This window comes from Podospora pseudopauciseta (assembly GCF_035222475.1).
Source record: "Podospora pseudopauciseta strain CBS 411.78 chromosome 5 map unlocalized CBS411.78m_5.2, whole genome shotgun sequence".
Classification (NCBI taxonomy): Eukaryota; Fungi; Ascomycota; class Sordariomycetes; order Sordariales; family Podosporaceae; genus Podospora; species Podospora pseudopauciseta.
In genome coordinates this window covers 1,936,241-1,961,704 of record NW_026946666.1, presented here as the reverse complement: position 1 = coordinate 1,961,704, position 25,464 = coordinate 1,936,241, and the positions used below count along the sequence as shown (strand labels likewise).

The window sequence follows — 25,464 nt, the reverse complement described above, 5'->3', positions numbered from 1 at the left end:
GAGAAGAATGTCCACAGTCCCCCATGCTGTGACGTACTTTCTGATCGGTCAAGGGGTTCCAAAGTGGAAGACCCCTGTAGCTTCCCCGGATTTTGAGACGGGGCCTACACTACCTATTCTCCATTTCTTGCCTGTGTATGTATGCAGCCCAATACCCCGATATATTACCCCGCGAGTTGATCTGCTTTCCAGAGATCTGGATAACGCTCCTCGGTGATAAACAGTGGAATGAATTCCGCACTGGTCTCCCGCTGTCTGAGCCGAAGTGGTGGCCACAAGGGTTCCGCGGGGGTAATTGTTGGATAAGTGTTTACCCGTCAGCTGTGGATCCTCCATCGTTGGCTTGGATCGAGTTTACACTCCTCATGCTGACGACCTCACACCTAGGGGAGAATCATTAGCCAGTATTACAGTTTGTATTTCCGTGAACCAACGGCAAAGTGCTTTCGAGTGTGTTGTGTACCGGTGGTCTCAGCACGGAGACAGGAAGAGCCCGCACTCCTCCTGACCGTTGCTGGAGCATTGGGAAAAGACATCAGCAGGCTCGCGAAGATGAGATACGGTAATTTGGTCGGTACATGCACGTAAAATATATATGAAGTCACCTCTGGTGTCATAGATGCCTTGTCTGGCGGCAACCCTGGACGTCTTTACTGCCCGAGCTCTATCTTTCTCATGAACCCCTGAATTGGCTTTGAACCAAGTACATCATCATCACAAACCGCCAGCCGCACATAATCACCATGTCACGTCGCATCCTGCTCATCAACGGCCCCAACTTGAATCTCTTGGGCAAACGAGAACCTCATATTTACGGCTCAACCACCCTCGAAGATATTGAAACTCAAGCACGCCAACAAGCCCACGAACTGGGCGTCGAGATTGACACATTCCAGTCTAATCACGAGGGCGCCATAGTTGACCGCATTCAAGAGACTGCAGGTTGGGGACCAAACGTGCGAGAAACCGACACACTGGGAAAGAGAGTGTCCGCCATTATCATCAATGCAGGGGCTCTGACACATACGAGTGTAGCTGTTCGTGATGCGCTCGCAGCGGTGGCGATCCCTTTTGTTGAACTTCATGTATCTAATGTCCACGCAAGAGAGACTTTCCGGGCGCATAGCTACTTGAGTGACAAAGCCGTGGCTGTAATTTGTGGGATGGGAGCATACGGATACAGTGCTGCGATAGAGTTTGCAGCGAAATACCTGAAGATCGATGGAGAATAAGGCGTTTATGTGTCGGGTAGGAGGGCGGAAGAGAACTGCTCAGAGATAATGGAACAAAACTTTTCTGTGTATAGATTCACGTTTGAAACCGTCTTTGTCTACTCCAGCAGATCGCCACCTCTCCAAACCCAAAACGCCGGTAGATGCTATTCTAAAACACTAGTTACAAAGCCGCTGACAGCGACAGCATCCTGATGGGCTGCTGTGTGGCTTGTTGTTGTGTTGGTGAATCAACAGTGATCTTCATGTCCCTCACCAGCTTTGCCCACGACACGGCCCCTCTCCTGGCCAGCTCCTCGGGCACCCCAAAGCCTGTGTCAGACATTCTTCTGTTGAAGAGCTCCAGACTGACCCAACCCTCGAATCCGAGCCCGTTGAAGAAGGCCCAGGCAATCTCCTTGACGGGCAAATACGCCCCTCTGTCCTTCTCCCCGTAGAATAACCTGCAGTTCCTTGACCAGCTCATCCTCGCCGGCTGCTCCGGGTCATAAAACCGATGACCCGGCACCAGCGGCTTCTTCAACTTCTCAGCGTCCACAACCTGCACATAAAAGACCTTGCTGACATCGACCCTTTCAACGAGCCGCGCAATCGACTTCCGTATCGCTTCCTCCGCGTTGGGGGTGCGGCCAGAGGCAACCGTCGGATCAGCATATACCCGCCCCGCAATGTTGAAAGTGTCCAGGCACACGCCAAAGTTGGGCCTGTTCACCCTCTGCACCACCTCCCAGCTACGCTCCCAAGTGTCGACACGAGTGCTCCAGCACAGGGCCTCGTAGACAAAGCGGATGGGTGGGTTGGCCTGCAGGCCCATGTCGGCCACTTCTTGAAGGTCCGAGACGATGAGCGAAATGTCCTCAGTTACTTCCTCGGCGGGGAGAAAGTTGGCGGGGATTTGGATAATGTCTGTGTCAAGCTCGTGGGCGAGCTCGATCCAGAACTCGAGCTGCTCCAGACGGCGCTCGTGTTCCTCGCGGTCGAGTAGGCCGTCGTACTGGCTGAAGGGCTGGAGGCAGACGATTTCAATGTTTCTGACTTGGCACATGCGGAGGACTTGACGGGCAGCCGCGAGCTGGGCTGCTGGGGACGGGCCACACGGGGAAGGGGTCTCTCCGGAGAGACGATAGGCTACATCAGCCAAGTCCTCGTGGAAGAGCTCTAGGCCTTGATAGCCATATTTCCGGGCCATATCGAGCTTAGTGGTAAAGGAGTGGCCGGCATAACACCGGCCAAGTGACATGGAAGTGATGGCTAGTTTGGAAGGCATCCTGTCAAGCTGCTTTGATGATGTCTGATAAGGGGGTGATGTCAACAATTGTGATGGTTTGAGTGCTGATGTAGTAGGTAGAAGACGAATAGATAGACAATATCTGAGACAGAAAATTAAAATGTCATGACTGGAATGGACAGGAGCGGTGGAGGAAGAAAACGAGGGAGATGAGGAGCGTATTAATACCCCTCATGGAAGAAACAGGAGGGGATAAAAATATGGGCCTTGGCCCTCTCTGATGACGCTGCCCATCGAGCCCGAGTTTTCACATCATGTCGACTTCAGATGAGCCCATTGAGGTCCTAGTCAAAATAAGGAATGCGATAAGGGGCTAACTTGCGTGGCAGGTCCATTCCGTCCGTGTCCTACCTGTTGAATCAGAAAACTTTTCTCTCGGGAAGACTCCCCCGGGGCTTTCTTTTGCGAATCTTGTTTGTCTCACGTCGACTGCTCGATCCCGGCGGAGGCTACCGCGAGACATGGAGTCAGGCTGCACGGTGAGTGACGGGCGTGATGTGCCGAGTGCATATCATGACACAACGCTGTCAACTGTCAACTTGTCAAGCCAAGGTGGTGGAAAGCAACTGACGGGCAAAGTGCAGGAGGAGGTGAGAATCACATCCACGGCAGCCTGGGGGGGGGCGTTCAGCGGTGTACAGAGTGGCTAGGATGGCACAGTGCTGGGAGATACGTGTAATCCCTCCCGTTTGTGTGAGCAGCGAGCAGGCATTGTGCAGCCGCAGAAGCAAAGGCCCAGGTTGGCGTCCGGGCCGAAGATAAGCGAGAAGTAGCGGAAAGCCGGAGCTCGTCCGCGTTGAGGTCCTGGCGATAGGGAAGATGGATGATGCTTCTTCCCGCACCAGGCTGTTCACAAACAGAGCGTGTGAGCGCCCGGTGTTGAATCATTGAGCAGCAACCACTGCCCCGTGGATGCTCGTGTGAATTCCCCGAGTCACAAGCACTTACAAGCTGGACCCAGCCAATGGGGGACGAACCGACGTTAAGTGTGGAGTCTGCGGGGCTATACGTTAGTTGGCCACTCCTAACGAAGGGATAAATCTTTACGCTGCCTGGCATTTGGATGAAAATGCACCGCTCATGCTCAGATGCATTTTCTTGTGCCACCCACCTTGCACCACCACGCCCACCATCCCATTGCCAATTGCCGCAAGGTAGGGAATCGGCTTTCCACCGTCCTGGGTCCGTTACCCACCACTACCCCGAGTGTGCTCCACCGATCGCGGAGACAAGAAAACATACCGGTATGGCCGTGGTGGTTATGCAGGATGCTAAGCCCAGAACCCGAAGGCTTCATCAAGACTCTGGGGTAAATGTCGTTCCGTGATTGTAGATCCCACCGTCATAGTTCACTCCTTATCTATCCAAGGCGTGTCCTCTTAATAAGTACCTCAACACCAAGTCCATTTTTATCTATATCTTGAGTAAACATCACGCCCGTGTCACCGCCTCCTCCTCTTACTGAGCCTACGACCGAACCGCTGCTCTTACGCCGCCTCCAAGTATCCAATCACAGATTGAGCTTCTGGAACGACTTTGCATTGCGCCTGCATACCGCCTCTTTCCGAGCCTAGTGTAACACAAGACAGGGCCGCATTATCAAGATGACAACCACAACCACAACCACAACCACAGTAACCATCACACCACCGCCGTTGCAGCAACAGGCCCCAGCTCTCCAACTGTCCTTCGACCCCCGTATTCAAAATCTCACCAAACATGGCTTCCTCTTCGGCAAAAAGCTGGCAGCATCTATGTCCCCGCTGCTTCACGATGTAGTCTACCAGGGTCTCGGCCTGAACTGGGGCCAGTTGCGTCTCGATTCGGACGACATGGACTTGTTCCTGAACCTTGTCCAAGACCCAAAGTTCTACGGTTCGTCATCCCAATCATGATCAGCACCTGGCCCGCACTCTCCGTGCCACCCACCCATCCCAGACCCCATCGTCCCATCTCACTGACGCCCCTTATCTCCCAGGCGCATCGGTAACCATGCCAAACAAGGTGGCTATCATCCCTCACCTCGACTACCTCACATCCGAGTGCCGTGACGTCGGTGCTTGCAACACTCTTTTCCTCTGTGACGACCCCAACACCCCGGGCCGTCGTCTCCTGTGCGGAGCCAACACCGACGTGATCGGTGTTCGCGAATCCTTTGTCCAAAACGTTCCCAATGCCGATGTGTATGAGAACCGCCCCGCCCTGGTTGTCGGTGGAGGTGGCGCTGCCAGATCGGCCGTGTATGCACTGCACAAGTATCTCCAAGCCACCAAGATCTACCTCGTCAACCGAGACCCCAGTGAAGTGGGGGCCGTCATGAAAGAGTGCAAAGAACGTGGGTATGGTGATAGGTTGGTATATGTCGAGAGTGTGGAACAAGCCGAGCGGCTCGAGGGCCCTGGAGCGATCGTGGCGTGTATCCCTGATTTCGCCCCCGTAACGGAGAGTGAGAAGACGGTGAGGAAGATCATTGAGGTGATGCTGGGGAAGGACCATAAGGGGGCAATGTTGGAGATGTGTTACAACCCAAGTCCTTTTACTGCGCTTGGCGCCATCGCGGAGAAGGAAGGATGGCAGGTTATTTTGGGAACAGAGGCCATGATCTGGCAAGGGATTGAGCAGGTAGGACTGTCCCGCTCCGTACTGATGTTTTCGTTTTGGCTGACACAAGTGAACCAGGATAAATATTGGACTGGTCTTGACGCCAGCGAGCTTCCTGTTGCTCAGGTCAAGGAGGCTATTGCTGCCAGGCTAGCGGAGCTGTCGAATGCGTAGGCTGAAGCCTATTGTATGATGATAAGATTATGCGTTGTTAAAAATAACAGACAGGCATGGTATTGTATATAAGATTTGGTTTCATTGTATCTAGCTATCATTCGGACTTTGTTGTGATCTCAATTGGGCCCAGGCGGTTGCAGTTGTCAACGGCGACGTGTGGTATGGTAATATTTATGGGCCCGCTCTGGCTTGGACGAGTTGTCTTCCTGGACCACCGTGCATGGTTTTTGAATTCACCGAGCCTTGCATCCGGGCATTGGGGAGTGGCGAGTGAAATAAGTGACCAAGAGGAATCAAGTGGTCCCGTGGAGTCTAGTGTGGATGGCGTTCATATGAGCCCTACTCTAGAATTTCTGAATGAGCTTAAGATCCTCAATGGGACTGCTCGTTCTTATTCCCCTCCCTCGTTTCCCATCCAAGTTTATTCATATCCGTCAAATCTGTTTCTGAACACCTCCGAAGTGTCGCATCCAGGCCCATATCCCAGATTGATCATAAACTGAGGGTCGACCTCGATGGAATCAGTGCAGTCGGTGGCGGCCATATCATCCAGAAGAGCATCGTAGTCAGGACCACCAAAGCCCAATGAAGTATGGGAATGATGCATGCCCATGCCGACGTTTGGTACACCATAAGCCATGACTGACCCAAAACCCCCCTGCAGGTTTCCGGTGGCAGAGGGATGCTGGAATTGTTGGTCGTAAGCATTGCTCATTCTTCGGCCATCCCCATATAGACTCGGAGTTGAGGCTGGCAATGGGGCTAAGCTTGAGCCTGAAACCATCGAGGCGAGTGAAGAAGGAGCTTTGGCTGTGTGGTCACGTCCTATTATCGATTGGTGAATGGGACCTGGAATGAAATGGGCTCCGGGCATATTTGAAACGTTGGTTGACCGAGAGGCTGAGTACCGCAGTGCAAGCTCCACTAATCGCTCTCTGTCCCGTTCTCCGAAACCTGCCAGAAAATCTTCATTTGCCATGGAACGGAGGCTTGTGAGTAGAAAAGGAGGCATGGTGCCAGCGTGGAAACTGTTCCCATAATGCTCAAGAGTCTCTGTCAGCATCGAGACCAGAGATTTGGTGCAAGATCTGGAATTGCGCAGCATTGCCCAAAGATATAAAATCCGGATAATGTAGGCGGTTGGAACCGAGGAATGCTGGCAGGCTTCAGATAGAATGAAGTCCCTAAATGGCGTCTCGGATTCGATAACATGTTGCAACTGCGCACTGAAGGAAGATTTCTGGATCTCTGAGAAAACCCCCCGTCCTTCTGCCAGCACCCTTTGAGATACCACAAGAAGGATTGCATATAGTTGGTTGAACGTAGTGACGCAAAAGGCAGGATTCCGTGATGACCGGAAATCGACCGACTTGCTCCCAAAGCCTTCACATGGCGACCATGGCTCCCTGCATCCAGAAATGTTAGACGACCCATCCAGGACTCTTCTGCTAGGATGTCAACTCACCACTGGTCCAGCCCACTTTCTGGTATGGAGGGAAATCTCGCAAGATCCTCGGCTCGCAAGTGAGGCAGTTGCTTGTAAGCGATAGACAAAGTGGTCTCTAACATGAAACATGACATCAGTGCTGCCTCGATGTTGGTAGTGTTCCCAGCCGACGGTGTCTCGCCCGAGTGCAGGTTCAATAGAATCCTGATGGCGAACCCAAGTAACAGCGATGCATCAGTGCGATTTTCTCGGGCCATGTTGACAAGGCTTAGAAGCAAAAGTGCTCGGGCATGGTTGATCTGAAAATTTTCGCATTCTGAGGGGATCAGCCCGCGGGCCGTATTGTAGATCTGATGATGTGAAAGGGTGGTGTTCCCAGCCTCACCAGCAAGAGACTGTGAACTCGTAGTACTCTGAAAGGATGCCAGTGCGAGGACACTCCAGAGCTCAGCATGCGCCGCCGAAGAGGGGTCTGTTGAAACCAGCAAAAGACCTTCTTTTGTGTAGCGATACGAGGTTTGAAACAATGCTTGCTTCTCGAGAATAGGGAGCCAACAATGTGTATACGAAAAATAGATGTCCAATAACCGCCAATGCTCCGGAGGTAACTGAGTTCGAGTGGGTATGGGCGTGTTGGATGATGGTCCGGATGAGTAATTCTGCAACATTGTTCGTGGACTTTGGGTGTCTGGTAATGTATGTTCCGGGGTGATTGCCAAGTGAGGGCCTGCTGCAGAGTTGCGAGTTGGCATGTCTGGCGGCTCCGGAGCAATATTCTTGCCTGTGTCTACCGAGCTATCCGTGTTGTTTGCGTTTGCGTCTACTGAGGGAGATCGCCCATCCAAATCAAGGACGGGCGTGACGCCGCCAGAAAGGAGCCGTTCTATCTCCTTGTGTACTCGGCTTCTCCCCCACTTCTTGTGAAGGCGAGTTGCTGCGGTGGCGTCCTTGCCCGTCATGACTGCTTGTGCCTGGCTGCCCTCCTGAGCCAGAGCATTGCCCAGGGCGTCCTCCGCGCCGGCAATGTTCTCCATTATCCATCCAAGAGTGAGCTCAAGTGTGCGTATATAGCCTGTCTGAACACCCCTTTTCTTTGGACTGACATTGTAGGTACAGGACCTCGTCTGGGAGATACAAGGGAAGCATTGTGGCTGGACCCCATCACACTTTTCCCTTGCTGCTCGACACTGGTCACAAGCTCTCGACACTCTCTGACGCTTGACTGATACAGGTACGGCTTGATGACCGGCGGCTTGTTGAAGGAATGCCGGGTCCGGAGTGGCTGGTGCGATGCTGCTCAGACCTTCGGTCTCCTTGATATTTCGTTTGGGGCCCATGGCATGGCCAGGTGTGGTGGTGATAGTACAGTTGCACAGCGATTGCTGTCTAAATGGCCGTCAACGCACCATATCCACTACTCGATGTTGCGTTAAAGACTTTAGCTACCAAAACTCCCGAGTCCAGGAAAGCGGCGGCGGCGGCAGTTCATCAAGACCTGACAGGCCACCCACCGAACATAATGGTGCTACTGGGCCCGTATCGGCTTTGCCGTCCCCCGGTGTTTGCGGGGAACGTTAAGCTGAGTGTGCGGAGAAGCGACTTCTTCTGGGTGAGGCCGGCGAGGAGAGACAAGGATGCGCGCTGAAGCGATGAAGACGACTGGAACTCGGCAGCAATGCACCCTCACGCCCCGGCAGCTGAGTGCAATTGCATTGATGTGTGAGTCTGTGTTGTGGATAGGGTGAAGTGGAAGCCCACTTCGATATCTGGGGAAATGGATTTGATGGCTTGGCTCTTACACGGTGGGGTAAACGTTTACCCCCGCATTTACCCCTGCCACCTAGTCTTCGGCTTCCAGGCTGTTCATCCACACTCCATGGACAAGGTCCCATCATGACACTGAGCACGACGCTTCGGCCAAGCATCTGGCTATTCCTGAGATCTGCCCTACCTACCTACCCATCTATTGTAGCTCCCTACAGGTGACCACCCACTGGCTCACTGGTTACTGGACGGCACTCACTGCCTTGGATCGTCCGGCCACCCACAGGACGCCACACATCATCGCCGAGCTTTGGACGACTTCTATATGCGCCCGAGCAGTTAGGCCTTGCGGATGAAGCAACACAGGCCTTCCGTTTCGCGTCTTACGATGTCTTCTACTACCGTCGCCGGTATGAAGCGTTCATACGCGGCCATGGTCTCGACTTGTGAGAGCGACTCGTCCGAGTCCCGACCATTGTCCCGAGGCTGGTCCTCGGACAGCCAAAATATGGCTTATGCTCCTGGCCCCGGGGCTCTCTTCCAGGTGGTTGGTGATCCTATACCTAGAGGTGAGGCATATGCAGCTACAACCCCAATTTTTTGTCTATATCCATCCCATCTAACACCTCCTAGTAGTGCCACGCTCAGCAACCCACTCGCCATTGGAGCATGAGATTGTCCAAACAGCCCGTCCCTACGACCCAGATGCCTCCATTATCATCGTCGGTATCAGGGGCTCGGGGAAATCCACTTTGGCCGTCATGGCCTCGACCGCCATGAACCGAAAGGTCGTCGAGTTGGAGCATGTTTTTCACGAGAAAACCGGGCTATCGAGTCCAGCTTACAAGAGAAAGCATGGCGCCACTGACTGTCAACGCCGCCAGGCCTCTATCCTTCAGCATGTATTTGATAAACATAGGCGAAACACTATCGTGGTCAGCTCATGGATGGATAGGAGTGTGCAAGCCATCCTCGAAGACCTTGGAAGAACAAATCCCGTCATATATGTCCTTCGAGATTCAGAAGCCATCAGGACCCATTTGAAGGTCAACGATGCCCGCAAATTCTGCGAGATTTTGGATGCCAGCAGTGCATTTTTCCGGAGATGCACCCGCTTTGAGTTTTTCAATGCGTCAGAAGAGCAAAGCACAGCCAAAGAAACCATGGGTGGGAGTTCTGATGAAATTGCTGCCCCCTATCTCACCCTGAAACGAGCTGAACGACACTTCCTCAAGTTTCTCTCCTTGATACTCCCAAGGGGAACCATACCCTTCATCGAATCGGCCTTCCCGCTGGCTTGCATACCGGCAGAAGAACGGCGGTTCACCTACGCAATCTCACTGCCCCTTTCGTCGCTCATAAAAGACAACCTCGACGTCCAGGACCTCGAGACAGGGGCGGATGCGATTGAAATTGTGTTGGATGACCTCGTCACAGACTTTGCCGCTCACTTACGACAACTCGGTCAGCTACCCCCAGATAGAGCCAGAGAAATCAGCCGCGTCGTGGCCCAAGTAAGGCGAGACACCGTGATTCCTATCTTCCTCCATGTAGCGTTTCCGGAGGCTGCACTGTCTGACGAGACTTGGCGATCTATGTACAGTTCATATGTCTCGCATGCCCTTCGTCTTGCCCCTGAGTACATGACTGTTGATCTACGACTCGACAGCGTGACGCTTGCCGGCATTCTCAACATCAAGGGCTCCTGCAAGATAGTCGGGAACGTTCAGTTATCAGATCCCCACCCGCCGTCTTGGAATGACTCCAGCTGGCAGTCATACTACCAGAAAGCACAGAATTACGGCTGCGACATGGTCCGATTCACCAAGACAGCTGCCAGCATCGATGATAACTTTGACATACATCGGGTGCACGCCATGGTTGAGTCAGCGCCTGGTTCGAGACTGCCCCTGATCGCTTACAATACTGGCGTTCTTGGAAAGCACTCGGCGTGCTTCAACAGGATACTATCCTCTGTTAAACCCGAAGGCATGAGCAAAGACCCCGGTGGTGTTGACTCACATAGCCTGGCCATCCGTCCATTTCTCACGGCCAAACAAGCCACCGAAGCTCTCTACTCAGCTTTTCTCTACGATCACATGAGACTGTATGTTTTTGGCGCCAACGTGGACTACAGTTTATCCCCAGCAATGCACAATGCCGCTCTCAATGCTTGCGGCATTCCCCACCACTACGAGCCACATTCGACAAGCAACATATCAAGTCTCGAGAAGCTCGTCAGTGACCCGCACTTTGCTGGTGCCTCGGTCGGACTGCCTTTCAAAGTCGAGATAATCAGCTTGACGCATTCCCTGAGCCGACATGCTCGAGCTATCGGCGCAGTCAACACTCTGATTCCGGTTCGGCACCTCAACCCGGATGGTAGTATTGGCGATGACGTGGCTTTGTTCAACGACAGAAATAGGGCCGGGCCCGTCAAGGCTTTGTACGGGGAGAATACAGACTGGGTGGGAATCCGGGCATGTATCCGCCGAGGTCTCTCGCCCGCCAACGCCGTCCGATCCACCAGTAGCGGACTCGTGATCGGAGCTGGTGGCATGGCTAGGGCAGCCGTGTACGCCATGCTGCAGCTTGGAGTCAAGCAGATTGCCATCTTAAACCGGACCGTTGCCAATGCCGAGAAGCTTGTTTCTCACTTCGAAAGGCTCTTGGCTCGCAATGACCTACCTTGGTTGAGCACTGGCTCCAGAACCCACGAAGGCTCCAGATTCCACATCCTTCGCTCCCGAGACGACACTTGGCCCGAGAGCTTCAGACACCCTACCATGATCGTATCTTGCATACCAACGCACAGCATTGGAGACCACCCCGCTCCTGACTTTACCGTCCCAGCGTCGTGGCTGCAAAGCTCGACAGGCGGTGTCGTAGTAGAGCTTGCCTACAAGACCCTTATCACCCCTCTGCTGGAACAAGTTCGCCGTGAAGCTCACAGAGGGTGGGTTACAATGGATGGCCTGGATCTGCTACCAGAACAAGGTTTTGCACAGTTTGAATTGTTCACTGGTCGGCGCGCACCACGTCGATTGATGAGGAGGGAGGTGTTCAGATCATATCCTGATGACCAAGGGCGTCTGAACTTTGCGCGGCTGTTGCAGCCGCGGCTCGACAACATAACTGCACAAGAACCTTGATAATATCTATACCAATGAGGTCTGATATTGTCCAATAGAGCGTACATGGAGGCCACAGGTCTTGGCCGCAGGCTCGTGCATGGTTCTCGGCAGTTGACCTGGCAATGCCAACTACTGTGAAGCTGGAGGAGGTATTCGGGCACGTCACTCAATTTGAACATTCAACAAAGATACCATCTGCCTCTTGTCCGCAATCGGAGGATTTCAAGATTCAATCCGGGAGAGTCTTCATCCTGAATGCCGACATCTCTGGCCCTAATGCTTCACCGACGGGTACCCATGTGGGGACGAGCACTCGACTTTGCGGGGAAGGAGATCTACCACACTCCTGGGAAATGGAACTTCCGGCCAACCTGATTTGCCACCCAAAACTTCAACCCCATGAGTTTCGTGTCACGCATGGCTGACCTGCATCTTCATGCAGTATAGCTCAAGCATCTTCGAGTGGAGGAACGTTTTAGTTCGCCAACAAGGACGGAGATATTGCTTGATTCCCCATGGAGACGGGGAGCCTGTATGTGGGTTCCAAGGTCTTGGAATTCCTGTGTGGAAAAAACGACAGCAGCACATATTGAAGGGTTCTATCTGCTATAAATCAAGTAGCCCCAGGGCCATGATCAAATGCCCACCATCCCCAGATTCCTTCCCCAGATTCTGACCATCGCCTCCTCCCACCGTGGGAACTTTTTTGTCAACCGTTGATCCACTCGCCACGTTGTCATCGTTGGCATCTCACCAGCTCGAGAGCTTGTCGACACGATGACGCTCCTCTCTCTTAAGGAGGACAGGCCGACGCCAAAGGCCGTGTACAACTGGCGTGTCTACACATGTGCGGCTGTTGCTTCCTTCGCAGCATGCACGATCGGTTACGATTCGGCCTTCATCGGCGGCACACTCGCCCTCCCATCCTTTGAAGAAGAGTTTGACTTCGCCTCGTATAGCGAATCCGGCCGCGCCTTGCTGAAGGCCAACATTGTTTCAGTCTACCAGGCCGGTGCTTTCTTCGGCAGCTTATTTGCCTACGTCACCAGCCATTTTGGGGGCAGACGGATTTCTCTCTTCATCTTCAGCGTGGTTTTCTGTATTGGCGCGGGTATCATGCTTGCTGCCAACGGAGACAGAGGCATGGCGCCCATCATCGCTGGCAGAGTCCTTGCCGGTATCGGTGTAGGTGGCTGCTCCAATATGGTCCCAATCTACATCTCTGAACTGTCTCCGCCTGCCGTCAGAGGGCGTCTTGTGGGCATCTATGAGCTTGGGTGGCAGATGGGAGGTCTCGTTGGCTTCTGGATCAACTATGGCGTCAACACCACACTGGCCCCTTCTCACAAGCAGTGGATCATCCCATTTGCTGTGCAGCTCATCCCGGCTGGCCTGCTTCTGATCGGTGCTTTCTGGCTCAGAGAGTCTCCAAGATGGCTCTTCGCGAACGGCAAAAAGGAGGAGGGCTTGAAGGTTTTGTGCTGGATGCGGAATCTGGAGCCGACAGATACCTATATCCTGGAAGAAGTCAGCTATATCGAAGCGGACCTCGAGCGTTTCGAGCGCGAGGTCGGCAAGGGCTTCTGGAAGCCTTTCCTTTCACTGAAGCAGCGCAAGGTCCAATGGCGCTTCTTTATCGGCGGCATTCTCTTCCTCTTCCAAAACGGCAGCGGTATCAACGCCATCAACTACTACAGTCCCACCGTGTTCCGCAGCATTGGAATCGATGGTGTCAACGCTGGCCTCTTGACGACAGGCATTTTCGGTGTTGTCAAGACTGTCCTGACGATTATCTGGCTCCTCTGGCTCGTTGACCTCGCCGGCAGACGCCGCATGCTTTTCATCGGTGCTACAGGCGGTTCACTCTGCATGTGGTACATCGGCGCCTACATCAAGCTTGCTAAGCCCGAGCAGAGCGCCAGCGGTGAGCTGACATCCGCCGGAATCTCGGCAGTCTTCTTCTTCTATCTTTGGACCGCTTTTTACACACCCTCTTGGAACGGCACACCTTGGGTCATCAACAGCGAGATGTTCGACCAAAACACTCGCTCTCTCGGCCAAGCTTCAGCCGCCGCCAACAATTGGTTCTGGAACTTCTTGATCAGCCGCTTCACCCCTCAGATGTTCCTCAAGATGGAGTACGGCGTCTACTTCTTCTTCGCCTCGCTCATGATCCTCTCGATCATCTTCATCTTCTTCTTTGTCCCCGAAACAAAGTCTATTCCCCTTGAGGCGATGGATAGGCTCTTTGAGATCAAGCCGGTGCACAGAGCCAACAAGCTCCTGATGGCCGAGCTTCAGCAGACCAGTGATATGGGCCACGGTGCAGAGGAGAGTGTGGGCAAGGATTCGTCGTCGACGGATGAGAAGATGAGACAGGCTGGGTTTGTTCAGGCTGAGAATGTTTAAGCCCAAGAATCATGACTTGACCAGAAACAAAGTTGGAGGGCTGGTTGAAGGGATGACTCAGAATACTGTTGTTATGTTTGTATGGGTTGCGGGTGCCTAGGAGGAGGACCACTTCCACGATGTCACGGGGGAATAGCAAAGGGAGAAAGATACCGACTGTTGAGCTAGTAATGACTAATAAGCCTCTATTTGTACGATGCTATCAGTGATGTAGCTGCTCTGTTACGTGCCATGTCCCAGGTTTTTGATCACACACAGTAAGACTTGAAGCTGTGCTTGACCCTTTTAGGGGACGTATCAGCAGGAAGCGAAGGGATCGAACCGAAGCTGGAACTTTTGTCGTGTAGTGAAAAAAGATAGAGAACAACTACCGCAAAAGAACGATGTTGATATTAAGTTGCCCACTATCAGAATCGAACTGATGACCTTATCATTACTAGTGATACGCTCTACCACTGAGCCAAGCGGGCTGACTAGTGTTGCTTCGAAACTGGATCTTGGGATACTTATAGGTGACAGAACTCAAGAATTCTGAAGCTTTCCTTCATTTGACCCTTCAAGAACCATTGCCAGATAAAAACATAGCAACAGCAGAAGCGAAGCTGCAGCCCAAAAGTCACCAAATACCCCCACAAACCAAATAAAACAAGCCCTTTGCGTTGTGCTGTACCAGCCTGGATCTGGATGTGACATAGCCTTCAACGCCTTTTCAGTCCCCTACACCCGGTATTTTGCAGCCTCCTCTCCCGCTACCCTCCCAAAAACAACACACTCCAACAAGCTGCTCCCTCCAAGTCTATTATCGCCATGCAAACCCCCCGTGATCTCCCCCGCTCCCCATAATCCCTCAATCTCCTTCCCTTCCTGCTCCTCTCCTAACTCCGCCGTCAAAATCTGAGCCTTAGTGTTGAAAACCGCTCCGCCCATGGTGAAATGAGTGATGGGCGTGACCCTCCCCACGCAAACCTCCTCCTCACCCTCATCAACATCTTCCTCGGTCAGCCGCCAGTGCCCAAACGCCTTCCTTCCTAGCTCATCCTCTTTCTCGCCACGAACAGCAGCAGCATACTCCTTTAGGGTCTGTCTCGTCGTCTCATCTAGCTCTGCTATCTTTTTCTTCTGCAAAAGGCCCTTCCATAGATAAAACCCCACGTGGCCCGCCGCGGCTTCGGTGGCACCAGGATCAAGAAGCAGCTGGACGTCCCATTGCCTCAGCAAGTCCTCATTCTTGGCAGGGAGAGCCATCAGGGCATTGCTGACTTTTTCGCGGGTCTGTAGCTCGTTGATGACCCTCTTGCCGTTGTGGAGGAGAATACCCCCTTCTCCCCGCAGCATCTCGGCAGCGAGGAACTTGAGGGGGCTCGCCGGGTTGGCTGGATCGACAAAGCCCGTTGGGTGGATCTGCACAGCGTCCATGTCGACGAGTTTGGCGCCCACGTCAGAGAGAATCGTGTGTGCGCCTGGCCGTGGATCGTTGGTGGATGGCAACCCGTCGAGATCAGGACGGTATTTGGCCAACAGACCATGGGTGTCACCTGCGAAGCCGCCGGTTGTGAAGACCACAGGGCCGTGAAGGAGGCGTGTGCTCCCATCCTGCCTGTTTTTGTACTCCACGCCAGTCACCTTTACAGTTCCTTTTGGGGCATTGCTGTCGGTCAGCAATCTGGTCATTTCAGAGTCGGTGACCAACTGGAAGCGGTCGGGCCCTTGCTCCTTCAGTTTTGTGAGCAAAGTAGTCACGATTGAGGCGCCGGGGGGTGTCTTCCCAGCTCCTCGATGTGTCCGTGGAAGGCTATGGCCCCCAAGTTGAGCCACAACACTAAGATCAACGCCCAGGTCGGTAAGGAAGTCGATTGCACTGGCCGAGCGGTTGGTCAAGACCGTGATAAGCTCCTCGCGCTGTCTTTTCACTGTCGGGCTAACCGAGGCAGAGTTGAGCCTCACTCCAGCTGATCGGGTTGTGTCGTCCCAGAAACTGGTATCGACACCATACTTCTCAACGTTTTGGAAATGAGTAGGTGCCCCATTGATCCCTGACGATGCCTTGATGCTGTTACCACCTGGCTTCGGTGCTCGCTCCAAAAGACGAACTGATGCCCCGGACTGGATCGCCGAATACGATGCCGACAATCCTGCAAGACCTGCTCCAACAACAATAACCGGGGACTTGTTGGTTGTAGCCATCTGAGAGAACCGCGCTCGGAATACGGGACTAAATGCGGAGTAATTGTGGAATAGAATAGCTGTTATTGGTATGAGAATGGTGAGTAGTAAAATAGACAAGATGCGGTGCCTAGTCATAACAGAATCGTAGAGGTGAAAGGAGAAAGACAGTCGCTGGCAACAGACGACGACAGCAATGGGGATTTATCACAGGAAACAGCTCTAGCTAAGATGATGGACGTGGAAGGTGTCTGCCCGGTTGGGCGCTGGCCACCCAAGGTTTGGGGAGATATCAGGTGATATTACATCGGTGTCGAAAGGTTGTCTGATGTCTGACCGCCGATGTCTTCTGGAAAAGTCTCTTGTCACGGGCCTGGGCCGTGCGATGGAAGAGAGCTACCGACATCCCGAGATGTGATCATAAAAAGATCTATGCATCTTTGCGATTTCATGCTTCACAACATATGGTTGTCCTTCCCACGCCTTCGAGCGACATGGCATCAGATCACCGATTTACCCGACAAAGACGCAATGCTCCTCGCACGACATTTTCTGTTGCACATGCAGAATGACGGTTCGCCGCTAGGTAGTTAAGATGATACGCAGGCCAGGCAGGAAGCAAGAACTCCTGGAGAAGAAAGAGAAGAACAAAGCGAGTAGACCAAAATGTCAGACCACCTCCGAGGCCGAAGTGAGCTCGCTGAGCGATTGAGAGCGACAGCTCGGCGTCACGTGCTTTGTGAAGAAAGAGAGGTTAAAAGATAACCCTGAAGCCTGAGATTCACCGAAAATGTCTCCACAACTCAACAAACATCAGGTCCATCTCTGGAGCAGTTGCGACATGCAAACTGTCAGCTTTTACAAACCGCGACAACGGCAGTTCTACCTGGAGGTCAGGCCCACTTCTACGGATCATCTGAAAACTGTTGACCGTTGTGTGCAGTGATAACCCTGCATAATCCGCCAACCCTTAGATTTGTGCGCGTGTATAATTGTGCAAAATTACATGAATGTGAAAGTCATCAGTGTTGCACATCTGCCAATCATGAAACTTTTGGATTAGCATGTAAGTCAGGTAGGTATGTACTGTGTGATATATTGGTATGTAATCGTTCAGTATCCCAAAGCTTTTGATGCTGCCCACGCTGCGCCTTTTGCAGTTCGCTTGCTTAATTCAACCAAAAAAAAAAAAGACAAAAAGCTCCATCCGTCATCCATTGTTCTCGTCAACGCCATTAGTTAAAACCAACTATGTCCAGGTTCAGGAAACTTTGCTCAGGATAAAATCAAAAAAAAAATATAGATATAAATATAACGTTTCCCATCATCCACGGTGCTGTGTTCAACCGTGAATGTATCCATTCCAAGAACCGAAATCATTCATAAAAAATGATGCCAACATGCGTGTCGTGACGTTTCTTTTAAGCCGAGTCCCGAGTCTCCCGGGTAGCGGCGCGAGCGAGTCTGGCCTCGCGACCCTTCTCAGACCAGGGGAAGTGGAAGACAGGAATGAGGAAGAAAGAGTTGCTGTAGAAAAGGTGATGTCAGCGTTACTGTTCTCAGAAGATCTCGTGCGGCTCATAGCGGCTTGGTTTGACGGAAGTGGCGTGCCATGGCTTGCTTGGCCGATGTAACCAAGGGAACTCCAACTTCAAGTTGGGGGTCATTGATGGTGCGGGGTACGTCAAGAACTCCCAAAAGGGGGTTAGGGGGAGGCAAAACAACAAAGAGAACAACGTCAACAGGAATAAGTTCATACCTGCTATCGGCAATACCGGCAAATGCATTGTACCAGGCCAAAAAGGCTGCGACCATACCGAAGCCACCGCCAGCCTTGGTGAGGGTGTGGTACATCTCAGTGTTCCCGTTCGAGTGAGAGTAGTGGGAGCAGGCAAGCATGAGGAAGCAGAGGTCGAGGGTGAAGAAAAGGAGGAAGAACATGACGGTCGAACGCAGTGTGCACAGGAGGAGGATTGTCGTAAAGATGAACCAGCCTGTGAGGAAGAAACCCATGGCCGACTCGTACATCATGGGATCAGAGGAGGTGATGGCATCAGTCTTGTAAGGGCCCTCGTCGCCAAGGATGTTCCAGTGAGGAGTGAGCAAGAGGCCCCAAGCAATCCAGAAACCACCATAGGATGACAAGGCGGTAGCACCAAAGGTGTTGCCAACAACCATCTCCCTAAAGCATGTTATTAGCATGTGTGAAACAGTGACAAGTGATATTGATAATGGAGATCAACTTACCACATACCAGCCAGGAGCTGGACCAAGCCACCATAGCCAAAGGCAAGGGGAACAACAATGTTGGGAACATTGACACCGCGAGTGCCCAGATTGATAGCCGAAAGGACGAAAGTGGTGAGAGCGAAAGCACTCAGACCCAGAGGCGCCGGGTTGGCGAACTGGCGCTTCTCCACAGGCCGCCAGAGACCGGGCTGGAATTCACCACCGAAGGCTGGGAGCCTGGGCTCGTCGCCGGCGTGGATGTTGGCCATTGGGTTCCGGGGATCGTATCCACCCCGGTAGTGACCGGTGGCAGGCCCATGGGCGTTCGGCGCCGCGCCGGTCGCATGGCCCATATCCTTCTCAGTAAGAGAACCCCCGGAGTTGGACATTGTGTGTGGTAAAGTAGGTTGTTGAGTCCTGTCACTCTCCTCTGATACAATGCAAGAAAGAGGCCGTAGCTTGATGGTATTCAAGAGAAGATGAGAAGAGTGAACTGGAGGTGTGACAGAGGTTGGAATGGGGGAGGGCGACGGCGGGCTTGATATATGCAGTGTCGGGATAGTACCCCAACAGCCACGTCCAGGATCTGGGGTTGCTGGGGGGGGGAGCGATCATCTGGGATCGTCGAACCAGATGCGGCCCCAAGCTCCCAAAGGAGCACGAAGCGGGTCACTCGCACCAGTTGCGAGGGAGGGTGAGTGGGCATCTGCGCTGCCTCACGGCATACCGGACATAATGAAATCCGTATGTACCCCAGCTCGCCCAGGTAAAAAGGTGGATTTACTATTTACGGTTGAAGGGAGAAATATAGCGCCGTTGGCAGTCAGACTATTCTCCACAACTTGTCCACTGACACTGGGATCTAGGTATAACGGCAGTGGACGGGGACACTTGACCTGCCGTTTGAGTGTCTCACGCCCATTGGCTCGGCCGAGGCACCATCAGGGCAGGTGTGCCCTATCTCTGGGACGAGTGTGGATGAAGATGGTGACGGACCAGTCCCCGTCAAAGGGGGCTAGCTCCACGTCCAGGAGCTCCCTGGTTGACAGTTGCGCTGCAATAAAGGGGGCTCGTAACCAAAATGGAACGGGACTCATCCACATCAGATAAAGCCAGGCTTCTCTCACCGGTATTCAGCGAGTTGGAAGTTTGTCCGCAAACGCAGAACCCGGGGTGTCCCCATCCGGGGAACCCAACGCAGGACATGGGATGCCCGTCCATCTGGCTTATACCATGACCAGCTCTTCTGTTTGGGAGAGAGCCACGTGCTCCCCGTGATATCAACTCTTGACAACCAGGTTCTGGAAAGGACATCGCAGATAGTTTGTAAACGGCCACGCAGAGGTTAGACAATGGTGATTTGGGAATCAATGATGTCCTCTGACGTCTGAAAAGCTCGGCATCCAAGAACAAGCCAGTGGCGCTACAGGTGTCAATGAATGAGCCTCAGAACATGCCAAGACTGCCTCTTTCTTGGCGCAACCAGTGACTGCTGAGCTAGGGCCTGCGATGACGGCTATGGGATTCATGGGGGTCTTTTGACTGCGCCATGGGACGATGCCTGCATATATGTAGACTTGTAACGTAAAAGTGTGGTGCGCACAGCATCTCAGGTGGCACACCTAGAGTGTGGCCGTGTGTTTGGCCTGAATCATATAGAGACGGATACTCCGTAGTTCTACCCAGCACCTGTTTCGCAGATATCAAGACCTTGAGGAGTCAAGAGTGCCGTGATGGGTGAGTGGGACGTGCGTTCGGAGAAACGACATTCCAGATCTAGCGGCGGGGTGCTTGTCCAGGTTGGCCCATGTGGTTTGAATAGGGTCAGTGGATGCGTAATTCGACGCTTAAATCTGGTGTTTTCAGGTCGTCTGGGGCGTCCTGCTGTTGTTGGAGGTTGAGAGCCAAGAGGTGCATCGAGGACCCCAAGCCACTAACGGCTTGGTGCCAAGATATTATGGCCGCTTCCATCGCTAACTACGAAATGGGGCAATTGCAGCCATGCGCATGGCCAAGCACCCAAGAAAGCAGCCGCGCAACGTCCCTCTGGTTGTTTGCCAACGCCTGCTAGATCGCCGCCATTTACCGTCACTACCGTCACTGCCGCCTGGGCATGCGTTCTCCCGGTCGCCCGAGAGGGCTGAAATCTTTGACAAGGCGCGGCGTGCCACCCAAAGTGTCAGCGAAACATATGGCGAAAAACCCGTCAAAAATCAGGGGTCGAAACAGATATTCTTTTTCCATCAGACATGGAAAACTTCAGGCTGTGGGAGCCAGGACGACATATAGCAGAAGGAATGGATCTCGCTCTCGTCTTCATCCTCGGCTTCCGGAAACATGGATGAAGCAAGCGGGTCAGTCACATCAATGTGAGTGTCCGCAAATCCGGGGCCCCAATGTTTAGCATCGGTGGTTTGAAAAGAAAACATGGAAATTTCCCCAGCTTTAGCTATCATGGTACCATCTGGGGTACGGCGGGTATGGGGTAAAGAGTCTGCTGCTGTTTCCAAAGGGTTGATGAACCTCCGAGACGATCATAACCGCATGTTGCACTGGCTCTGACATCATGCAAATCTCCAACCCTCGAAATGTCCGACCTCTCCAAGAATTCAGCGGCCACCATTCCAAGCAGTCGGTAGAGCAGACTCACATGTCATCTCTAGCTCATTACAGCCTCCAAACGAAGTATAAAGCATCTGAATAGGTATCTTGCAAAACCAACGTTGGTGGATGGTAATCAGACACTCGGAGCACTGGCCACACTTGTCAGTCACCGTCTCCGGGTCCGAGTGGATCTTGCATCCTTCCATTGTGGTCTTTCATGATGCTCCAGCTTGTTAATCAAAACGGGGCTCAACTATCCCAAGTGCGGGTAAACAGCCGTCCAGACAGCAGACACTCTCCACCGCGCAACCAGGCAACTCGTCGCTCGGCGGCGTTGGTGCAAGTGCCGTTGTTGCTTTGTTGGATTCTGGATCTTCTCATGAATGGAGTCCCTCGTCCAATCTATCGCACTAATATCTGGGGAAGCGGAGATATTTGTTTGTTTAAAGTTGAACATCATGGATGGCCTCAATGCGAAGTTGTCTTTGCGAGAATTCAGCCGAACTCCTTTTTACACTGCAACTGGCAGCTGCCCACACCTTGGGAAGTGGGGTATTGGGGTCTGTCCGTCATTACCGTTACACCTCGTGAGGGGAAATACCTGTCTGTCGTGAGGGGTAGAAATGGGGAACCATCTGAACCCTGCGCCGGCCAACTCCGTGCAGACTGGGGATGGTCTGTGCATATTCAACAACCGGCATGCTCCTGGAATATGCAAGTAACGGGTTGTTATGCTCTCATGCCAAGCTTGGCAGAGATGCTGCCGAAGTCAGGAGCTCGCTTCGTGTCACTCCATCACACAACTCTTCCAAATCCACTCCCCAAAAGTGAGAAAAAAATTCAGCATTCTTCCCAGAGACACACAACAGCCTCCTTCTCTGGGGTTTTTCCTCCGCCATGTTCTCTCTTAAACGGAGGTCAAATCCATGTTCAACCATCCTATCTCCGCGGGACACGGCAGTCGGCACGCGGCTCTGCAACTCTTGTGCTACTGCCTCTCGAGTCCATCCCTCTCATGCCCTCACGCGTATCTCGGGACCGTCTCCTCGAGGTTGTATCCTCTCTGCCGTTTGTTTCTCTCAACAAACAACAACTCTATTTACTCACGGTGGTACCTAACCGGAACATGACTGACATTGACTGCGCTTGTGATGATGTGAAAAGCCTACCCCCGAGTTACTATTTGCAAAACTTGTCATCTCGCCAAACATCTGAGAACACTCCTCGCCTTGCTCACCTCACCAATATCTCCATAACACCGCCCTCTCTTTCGGGCCGTATCCAAAAAAGCGCAATCCCCGAAACACCCCACTTACACCTTCTGGACTGCCTTCAGCGCAAACAACCGCTGAAAGCTCGCAAGGTTTTCTCTGTTCTCACCAACTCCGTTGGAGTTTGATGGCACAACCCACCGAGCGTTCCAGACAGATGTATTTTGTCTATTTTTTTTTCCTCTCGCAACTTTTGGTTGATGGAGGAGAGCAAAGAGAAACCTCGACCATGTATCCCAGGCCGGCTACTTGCGCTCTAAAGCAAAGCATCTCGTAACAATGACCACGGGGGGGTCGATTCACCTCCACCTCATGCAGAGGGATATTTTGTGGTGTTGTAATGAAGGAGCCCTCGATTAATAAGCACCCAGCATTGCAACCAAACAACGAAGTCCCTGGCCTGGCATACTTTGGACAAAAGAACCGAACACAGCAAGTCTTTAAAACACATGTTAAACATTGACTTATACCTTGCAAAATACAGAACAGGCCATGGTATTATCCTATCAACTATCTTACAAAGCCTATTAACTGTGTTTCGAGGTCTTTACCTTTCTTTCGGGGCCTATGGCTGTCTTTAAAGGCATGTTCATGATGACTATCCTCCGTAGCCTGTGTTCTAGCTGGGTACCGAGACATCCGATCGATATGGAAGCGTCCTGTCAATGTGTTGGGACATCGTTGCCGTTTCAGTCGCAAAGAGAAGGCTGAATCACATATCATCTTTGCACTGTAATATCCCCACCAGCATCATGTATAAGAGCAAAATCTGGAACCAATAAAAGAAATCAAAGCAGCAAAGACCGTCGTCTATGATATGCTAAACGAGAGAAAATAAGACAAAAGGCAGACCAAAGTCTTCCAGCCTAGCGCTCTTAACACATACCCAATAGCCCGAAAATATTGCGTCTGATTTGCCCACAAGAGTTAAGGTGTACCCTCATGATGTTGGCTTCTTCCTCCCCACCTAACTATGCAGCGGCCCTGGTGCGATAGAATTTCATCTCAACACAAAGATAAAACGTAATAAATGTCATATCGCCTTCCCATAAACATCCTTCGTTCAAAGTTAACCTCTTCATGCCACAAAAGACCACCGTTCCCTCCGTTGTCCACCAGTAGCCACATATGTATGTGCCCCCTGCGGTGCCTGTTCCCAAGTACTGACGCCGAGAAAGGGTGTGACAGCCAGAGGCAAGCTAGGTATGGTGGTTGAGTCTGCTGGGACGCCGCCATACTAGCTATAACTGGTAGGGTTGTTGTCATCACTGTGATGACGATGACCTGACTGAAAGCATCAGGGAACGTTGACTCAGTCGTTTCGTTTGAGACTATGCTCAAATCCGGAGATGTCGAGGGTAACTGAGAGGCCGCAACGCTGACGCTCCCAGGAACCGTAGAGGGACTTGGAACAGTCGGGTCTGACCCAAAGCTATTCGAGTCCAGATCAGACAGGGATGGCATGGGGCCATCAGTGGTGTCAGTGAATCATTCGAGATAGTGCCTGTCACCTCCGCCTGATGAGACACTACAGATGGGAGGTTATCAACGATGTCAGTGAATTGCTCGTCACTAATGAACTAGTAGACTCGGCGCATGTAACAGTAGTCGTGAGCGCCCTTGTCGTGCTGAATGTGGTGGTGGTAGTGCTATCAATACTGCTTTGGCGACCCTTTCTGTAAGGTCCCCATGGACTTTTCTCCGAACTTCCGATACCACAAGCCCTTGTGCCTGCTTCATGGCAGCTGATACAATGGCGTGGACGCTGGCTGCAAGAGCTGCCATGTCGATATTTGAAGCATATGAAGACGACGACGAGGGTGTATGACTCCCAGCCGGCCACTCATATACCGGAGTTGCAACCAATACAGCAGTCTGTCGCAGGCCACCCACGTAGGCAAGGACGTCAATTTCACCAGGAGCAAGGGTGGGAGGCACAAAATGCTCTTGAGGACCGAAAACCTTGGGAACTTTGCCATCGTCGGCATTCCAGAGACTCATCGCCCATTCGCAATCGCGATTGCCTGTCGCAACAGCAGGGCGCGGCTTGTTGCAGTCCGAATCACCACCCATCAACCAAGAGTCCACCAGCACATCGCCACAGTAGCACTCGAGGCCGTACTCGGTAGCGGCCAGCGAAAAAGGGCGTATCAGACTGAACTTGATACAGAGCTTGTTGGTCATCCCACCAGGTATCGACGTAATGGTTGAAGCTTTCAGTTCGGGCAAGAAAGAACATGGCCATGTTGGCCAGGAAACAGGTGACATACCTTGCGGGATTGTGGGGGAAGCCTAGGCTGCTGTCGGGACTGGAGGGGGTACTTCAGGCGTAGCGATGGGCTTCAGAGCAAAAAGAGAAGACAATAGATTTGGAAGCGGAAGGTCGGGGATGCCTAACCTTCATGGGGTGGCAAAGGGAGCCATTGTCTCCCATTGGATTGAACTATCGACAGGTTTGGGGAAATGTTCGAATACCACAGACCGTGGACAGTTGGAAGTAGGAGAAAGAGAAGCGAACAACGACCGACTCGAGGCATGCTGCTAGACAGGCCGTAAGTGCTTAACGGGCAACTGTAGAAAAGTAAGGGTTTAATCGAGACAGCTCCAAAATCAAGATGGCAAAACTAGCCCAAAACTTAAAGTCCAAAAAGATCCAAGACAAGCGTCGTGTCCAATCACTTGAGGTAGAGTAGGCGTCCAAGAAAGAATCAAGATGAACAGCAGCTTGGAGAAGTCGATCTTCCTGCAGTCAGTTACCAAGATGACCCCTTCCACAGGCTGTAAGCATGTAAGCAAAAGCGAGTATGTCGATCGGGATTGCGTGCAGAGAGGATCAAATCCTCCGCTATGGTCCATATAAGAAGCGAGTTTTCAATATGGTTCATCGACATGCTACCTGATGATTGTGCCTTCCAGGGGAGGGATGCATAGGAGGAGCCAAGCGAACCTACAGAAAGTCAACTACAACTAGTGAAACGAGGTGTTGACCCAGTTGGACACACTGACACCTCACCAGGCCTATCACTGTGCACCAGAAGACGGAACTGTTTTGTAAAGAAACAAAAACCATAGACTTCGTGATCAAATCATAATTTGTGATTTAGGCCAATCATGCTATTTTTGACAGCCCTTGTCTATTGCCGGA

The 25,464-nt window shown here is 52.4% G+C and overlaps 11 protein-coding genes and 1 non-coding gene across 12 annotated transcripts; 5 read left to right on the top strand and 7 right to left on the bottom strand.

Annotated features, from left to right (window-relative positions):
• Positions 1-743: 743 nt before the first annotated feature.
• Positions 744-1,232, top strand: QC763_505130 (uncharacterized protein; the record flags this gene model as incomplete). Its single annotated transcript, XM_062913107.1, has 1 exon — positions 744-1,232. One exon carries the CDS (start codon positions 744-746, stop codon positions 1,230-1,232), a length of 489 nt encoding a protein of 162 aa, XP_062764366.1.
• Positions 1,233-1,395: 163 nt separating this feature from the next.
• QA4 (3-dehydroshikimate dehydratase) lies at positions 1,396-2,499 on the bottom strand (the record flags this gene model as incomplete). Its single annotated transcript, XM_062913106.1, has 1 exon — positions 1,396-2,499. The coding sequence occupies one exon, from the start codon at positions 2,497-2,499 to the stop codon at positions 1,396-1,398; it is 1,104 nt and encodes a 367-aa protein (XP_062764365.1).
• A 1,141-nt stretch (positions 2,500-3,640) lies between these two features.
• QA3 (Quinate dehydrogenase) lies at positions 3,641-5,840 on the top strand. Its single transcript, XM_062913105.1, has 3 exons — positions 3,641-4,395; positions 4,499-5,142; positions 5,200-5,840. Exons 1-3 carry the CDS (start codon positions 4,125-4,127, stop codon positions 5,293-5,295), a joined length of 1,011 nt encoding a protein of 336 aa, XP_062764364.1. The 5' UTR covers positions 3,641-4,124; the 3' UTR covers positions 5,296-5,840.
• Positions 5,352-8,508, bottom strand: QC763_505100 (uncharacterized protein). The gene is made up of 2 exons (XM_062913104.1): positions 6,764-8,508; positions 5,352-6,704 (listed from the first exon to the last, which is right to left on the bottom strand). The coding sequence occupies exons 1-2, from the start codon at positions 8,080-8,082 to the stop codon at positions 5,720-5,722; spliced, it is 2,304 nt and encodes a 767-aa protein (XP_062764363.1). The 5' UTR covers positions 8,083-8,508; the 3' UTR covers positions 5,352-5,719.
• A 122-nt stretch (positions 8,509-8,630) lies between these two features.
• Positions 8,631-11,661, top strand: QA1S (Quinate repressor protein; the record flags this gene model as incomplete). The annotated part of the gene is made up of 2 exons (XM_062913103.1): positions 8,631-9,078; positions 9,143-11,661. Exons 1-2 carry the CDS (start codon positions 8,862-8,864, stop codon positions 11,659-11,661), a joined length of 2,736 nt encoding a protein of 911 aa, XP_062764362.1. The 5' UTR covers positions 8,631-8,861.
• Positions 11,662-12,420: 759 nt separating this feature from the next.
• QC763_505080 (uncharacterized protein) lies at positions 12,421-14,052 on the top strand (the record flags this gene model as incomplete). The annotated part of the gene is made up of 1 exon (XM_062913102.1): positions 12,421-14,052. One exon carries the CDS (start codon positions 12,421-12,423, stop codon positions 14,050-14,052), a length of 1,632 nt encoding a protein of 543 aa, XP_062764361.1.
• Positions 14,053-14,450: 398 nt separating this feature from the next.
• QC763_0085570 lies at positions 14,451-14,522 on the bottom strand. Its single transcript has one exon. It is a non-coding gene; the product is annotated as a tRNA-Thr (tRNA).
• Positions 14,523-14,769: 247 nt separating this feature from the next.
• QC763_505070 (uncharacterized protein) lies at positions 14,770-16,353 on the bottom strand (the record flags this gene model as incomplete). Its single annotated transcript, XM_062913101.1, has 1 exon — positions 14,770-16,353. One exon carries the CDS (start codon positions 16,351-16,353, stop codon positions 14,770-14,772), a length of 1,584 nt encoding a protein of 527 aa, XP_062764360.1.
• Positions 16,354-17,241: 888 nt separating this feature from the next.
• On the bottom strand, positions 17,242-18,833 carry mug86 (Meiotically up-regulated protein 86 protein; the record flags this gene model as incomplete). Its single annotated transcript, XM_062913100.1, has 3 exons — positions 17,242-17,742; positions 17,975-18,397; positions 18,463-18,833. 3 exons carry the CDS (start codon positions 18,831-18,833, stop codon positions 17,637-17,639), a joined length of 900 nt encoding a protein of 299 aa, XP_062764359.1. The 3' UTR covers positions 17,242-17,636.
• A 2,056-nt stretch (positions 18,834-20,889) lies between these two features.
• QC763_505050 (uncharacterized protein) lies at positions 20,890-21,254 on the bottom strand (the record flags this gene model as incomplete). The annotated part of the gene is made up of 2 exons (XM_062913099.1): positions 20,890-21,041; positions 21,095-21,254. 2 exons carry the CDS (start codon positions 21,252-21,254, stop codon positions 20,890-20,892), a joined length of 312 nt encoding a protein of 103 aa, XP_062764358.1.
• A 173-nt stretch (positions 21,255-21,427) lies between these two features.
• QC763_505048 (uncharacterized protein) lies at positions 21,428-22,447 on the top strand (the record flags this gene model as incomplete). The annotated part of the gene is made up of 1 exon (XM_062913098.1): positions 21,428-22,447. The coding sequence occupies one exon, from the start codon at positions 21,428-21,430 to the stop codon at positions 22,445-22,447; it is 1,020 nt and encodes a 339-aa protein (XP_062764357.1).
• Positions 22,448-22,879: 432 nt separating this feature from the next.
• Positions 22,880-24,564, bottom strand: QC763_505043 (uncharacterized protein; the record flags this gene model as incomplete). The annotated part of the gene is given in 3 exon segments (XM_062913097.1): positions 22,880-23,049; positions 23,206-24,474; positions 24,488-24,564. 2 exon segments carry the CDS (start codon positions 24,562-24,564, stop codon positions 23,892-23,894), a joined length of 660 nt encoding a protein of 219 aa, XP_062764356.1. The 3' UTR covers positions 22,880-23,049; positions 23,206-23,891.
• Between the last annotated feature and the right edge of the window lie 900 nt (positions 24,565-25,464).

Bases quoted from the DNA above. Each gene is read 5' to 3' on its own strand.
- QA3 (XM_062913105.1), top strand. From the start codon at position 4,125: ATGACAACCACAACCACAACCACAACCACAGTAACCATCACACCACCG. The intron at 4,396-4,498 runs GTTCGTCATCCC...CTTATCTCCCAG, and splicing joins CCAAGACCCAAAGTTCTACG to GCGCATCGGTAACCATGCCA. The intron at 5,143-5,199 runs GTAGGACTGTCC...CAAGTGAACCAG, and splicing joins TCTGGCAAGGGATTGAGCAG to GATAAATATTGGACTGGTCT.
- QC763_505100 (XM_062913104.1), bottom strand. From the start codon at position 8,082: ATGGGCCCCAAACGAAATATCAAGGAGACCGAAGGTCTGAGCAGCATC. The intron at 6,705-6,763 runs GTGAGTTGACAT...TTCTGGATGCAG, and splicing joins GAAAGTGGGCTGGACCAGTG to GGAGCCATGGTCGCCATGTG.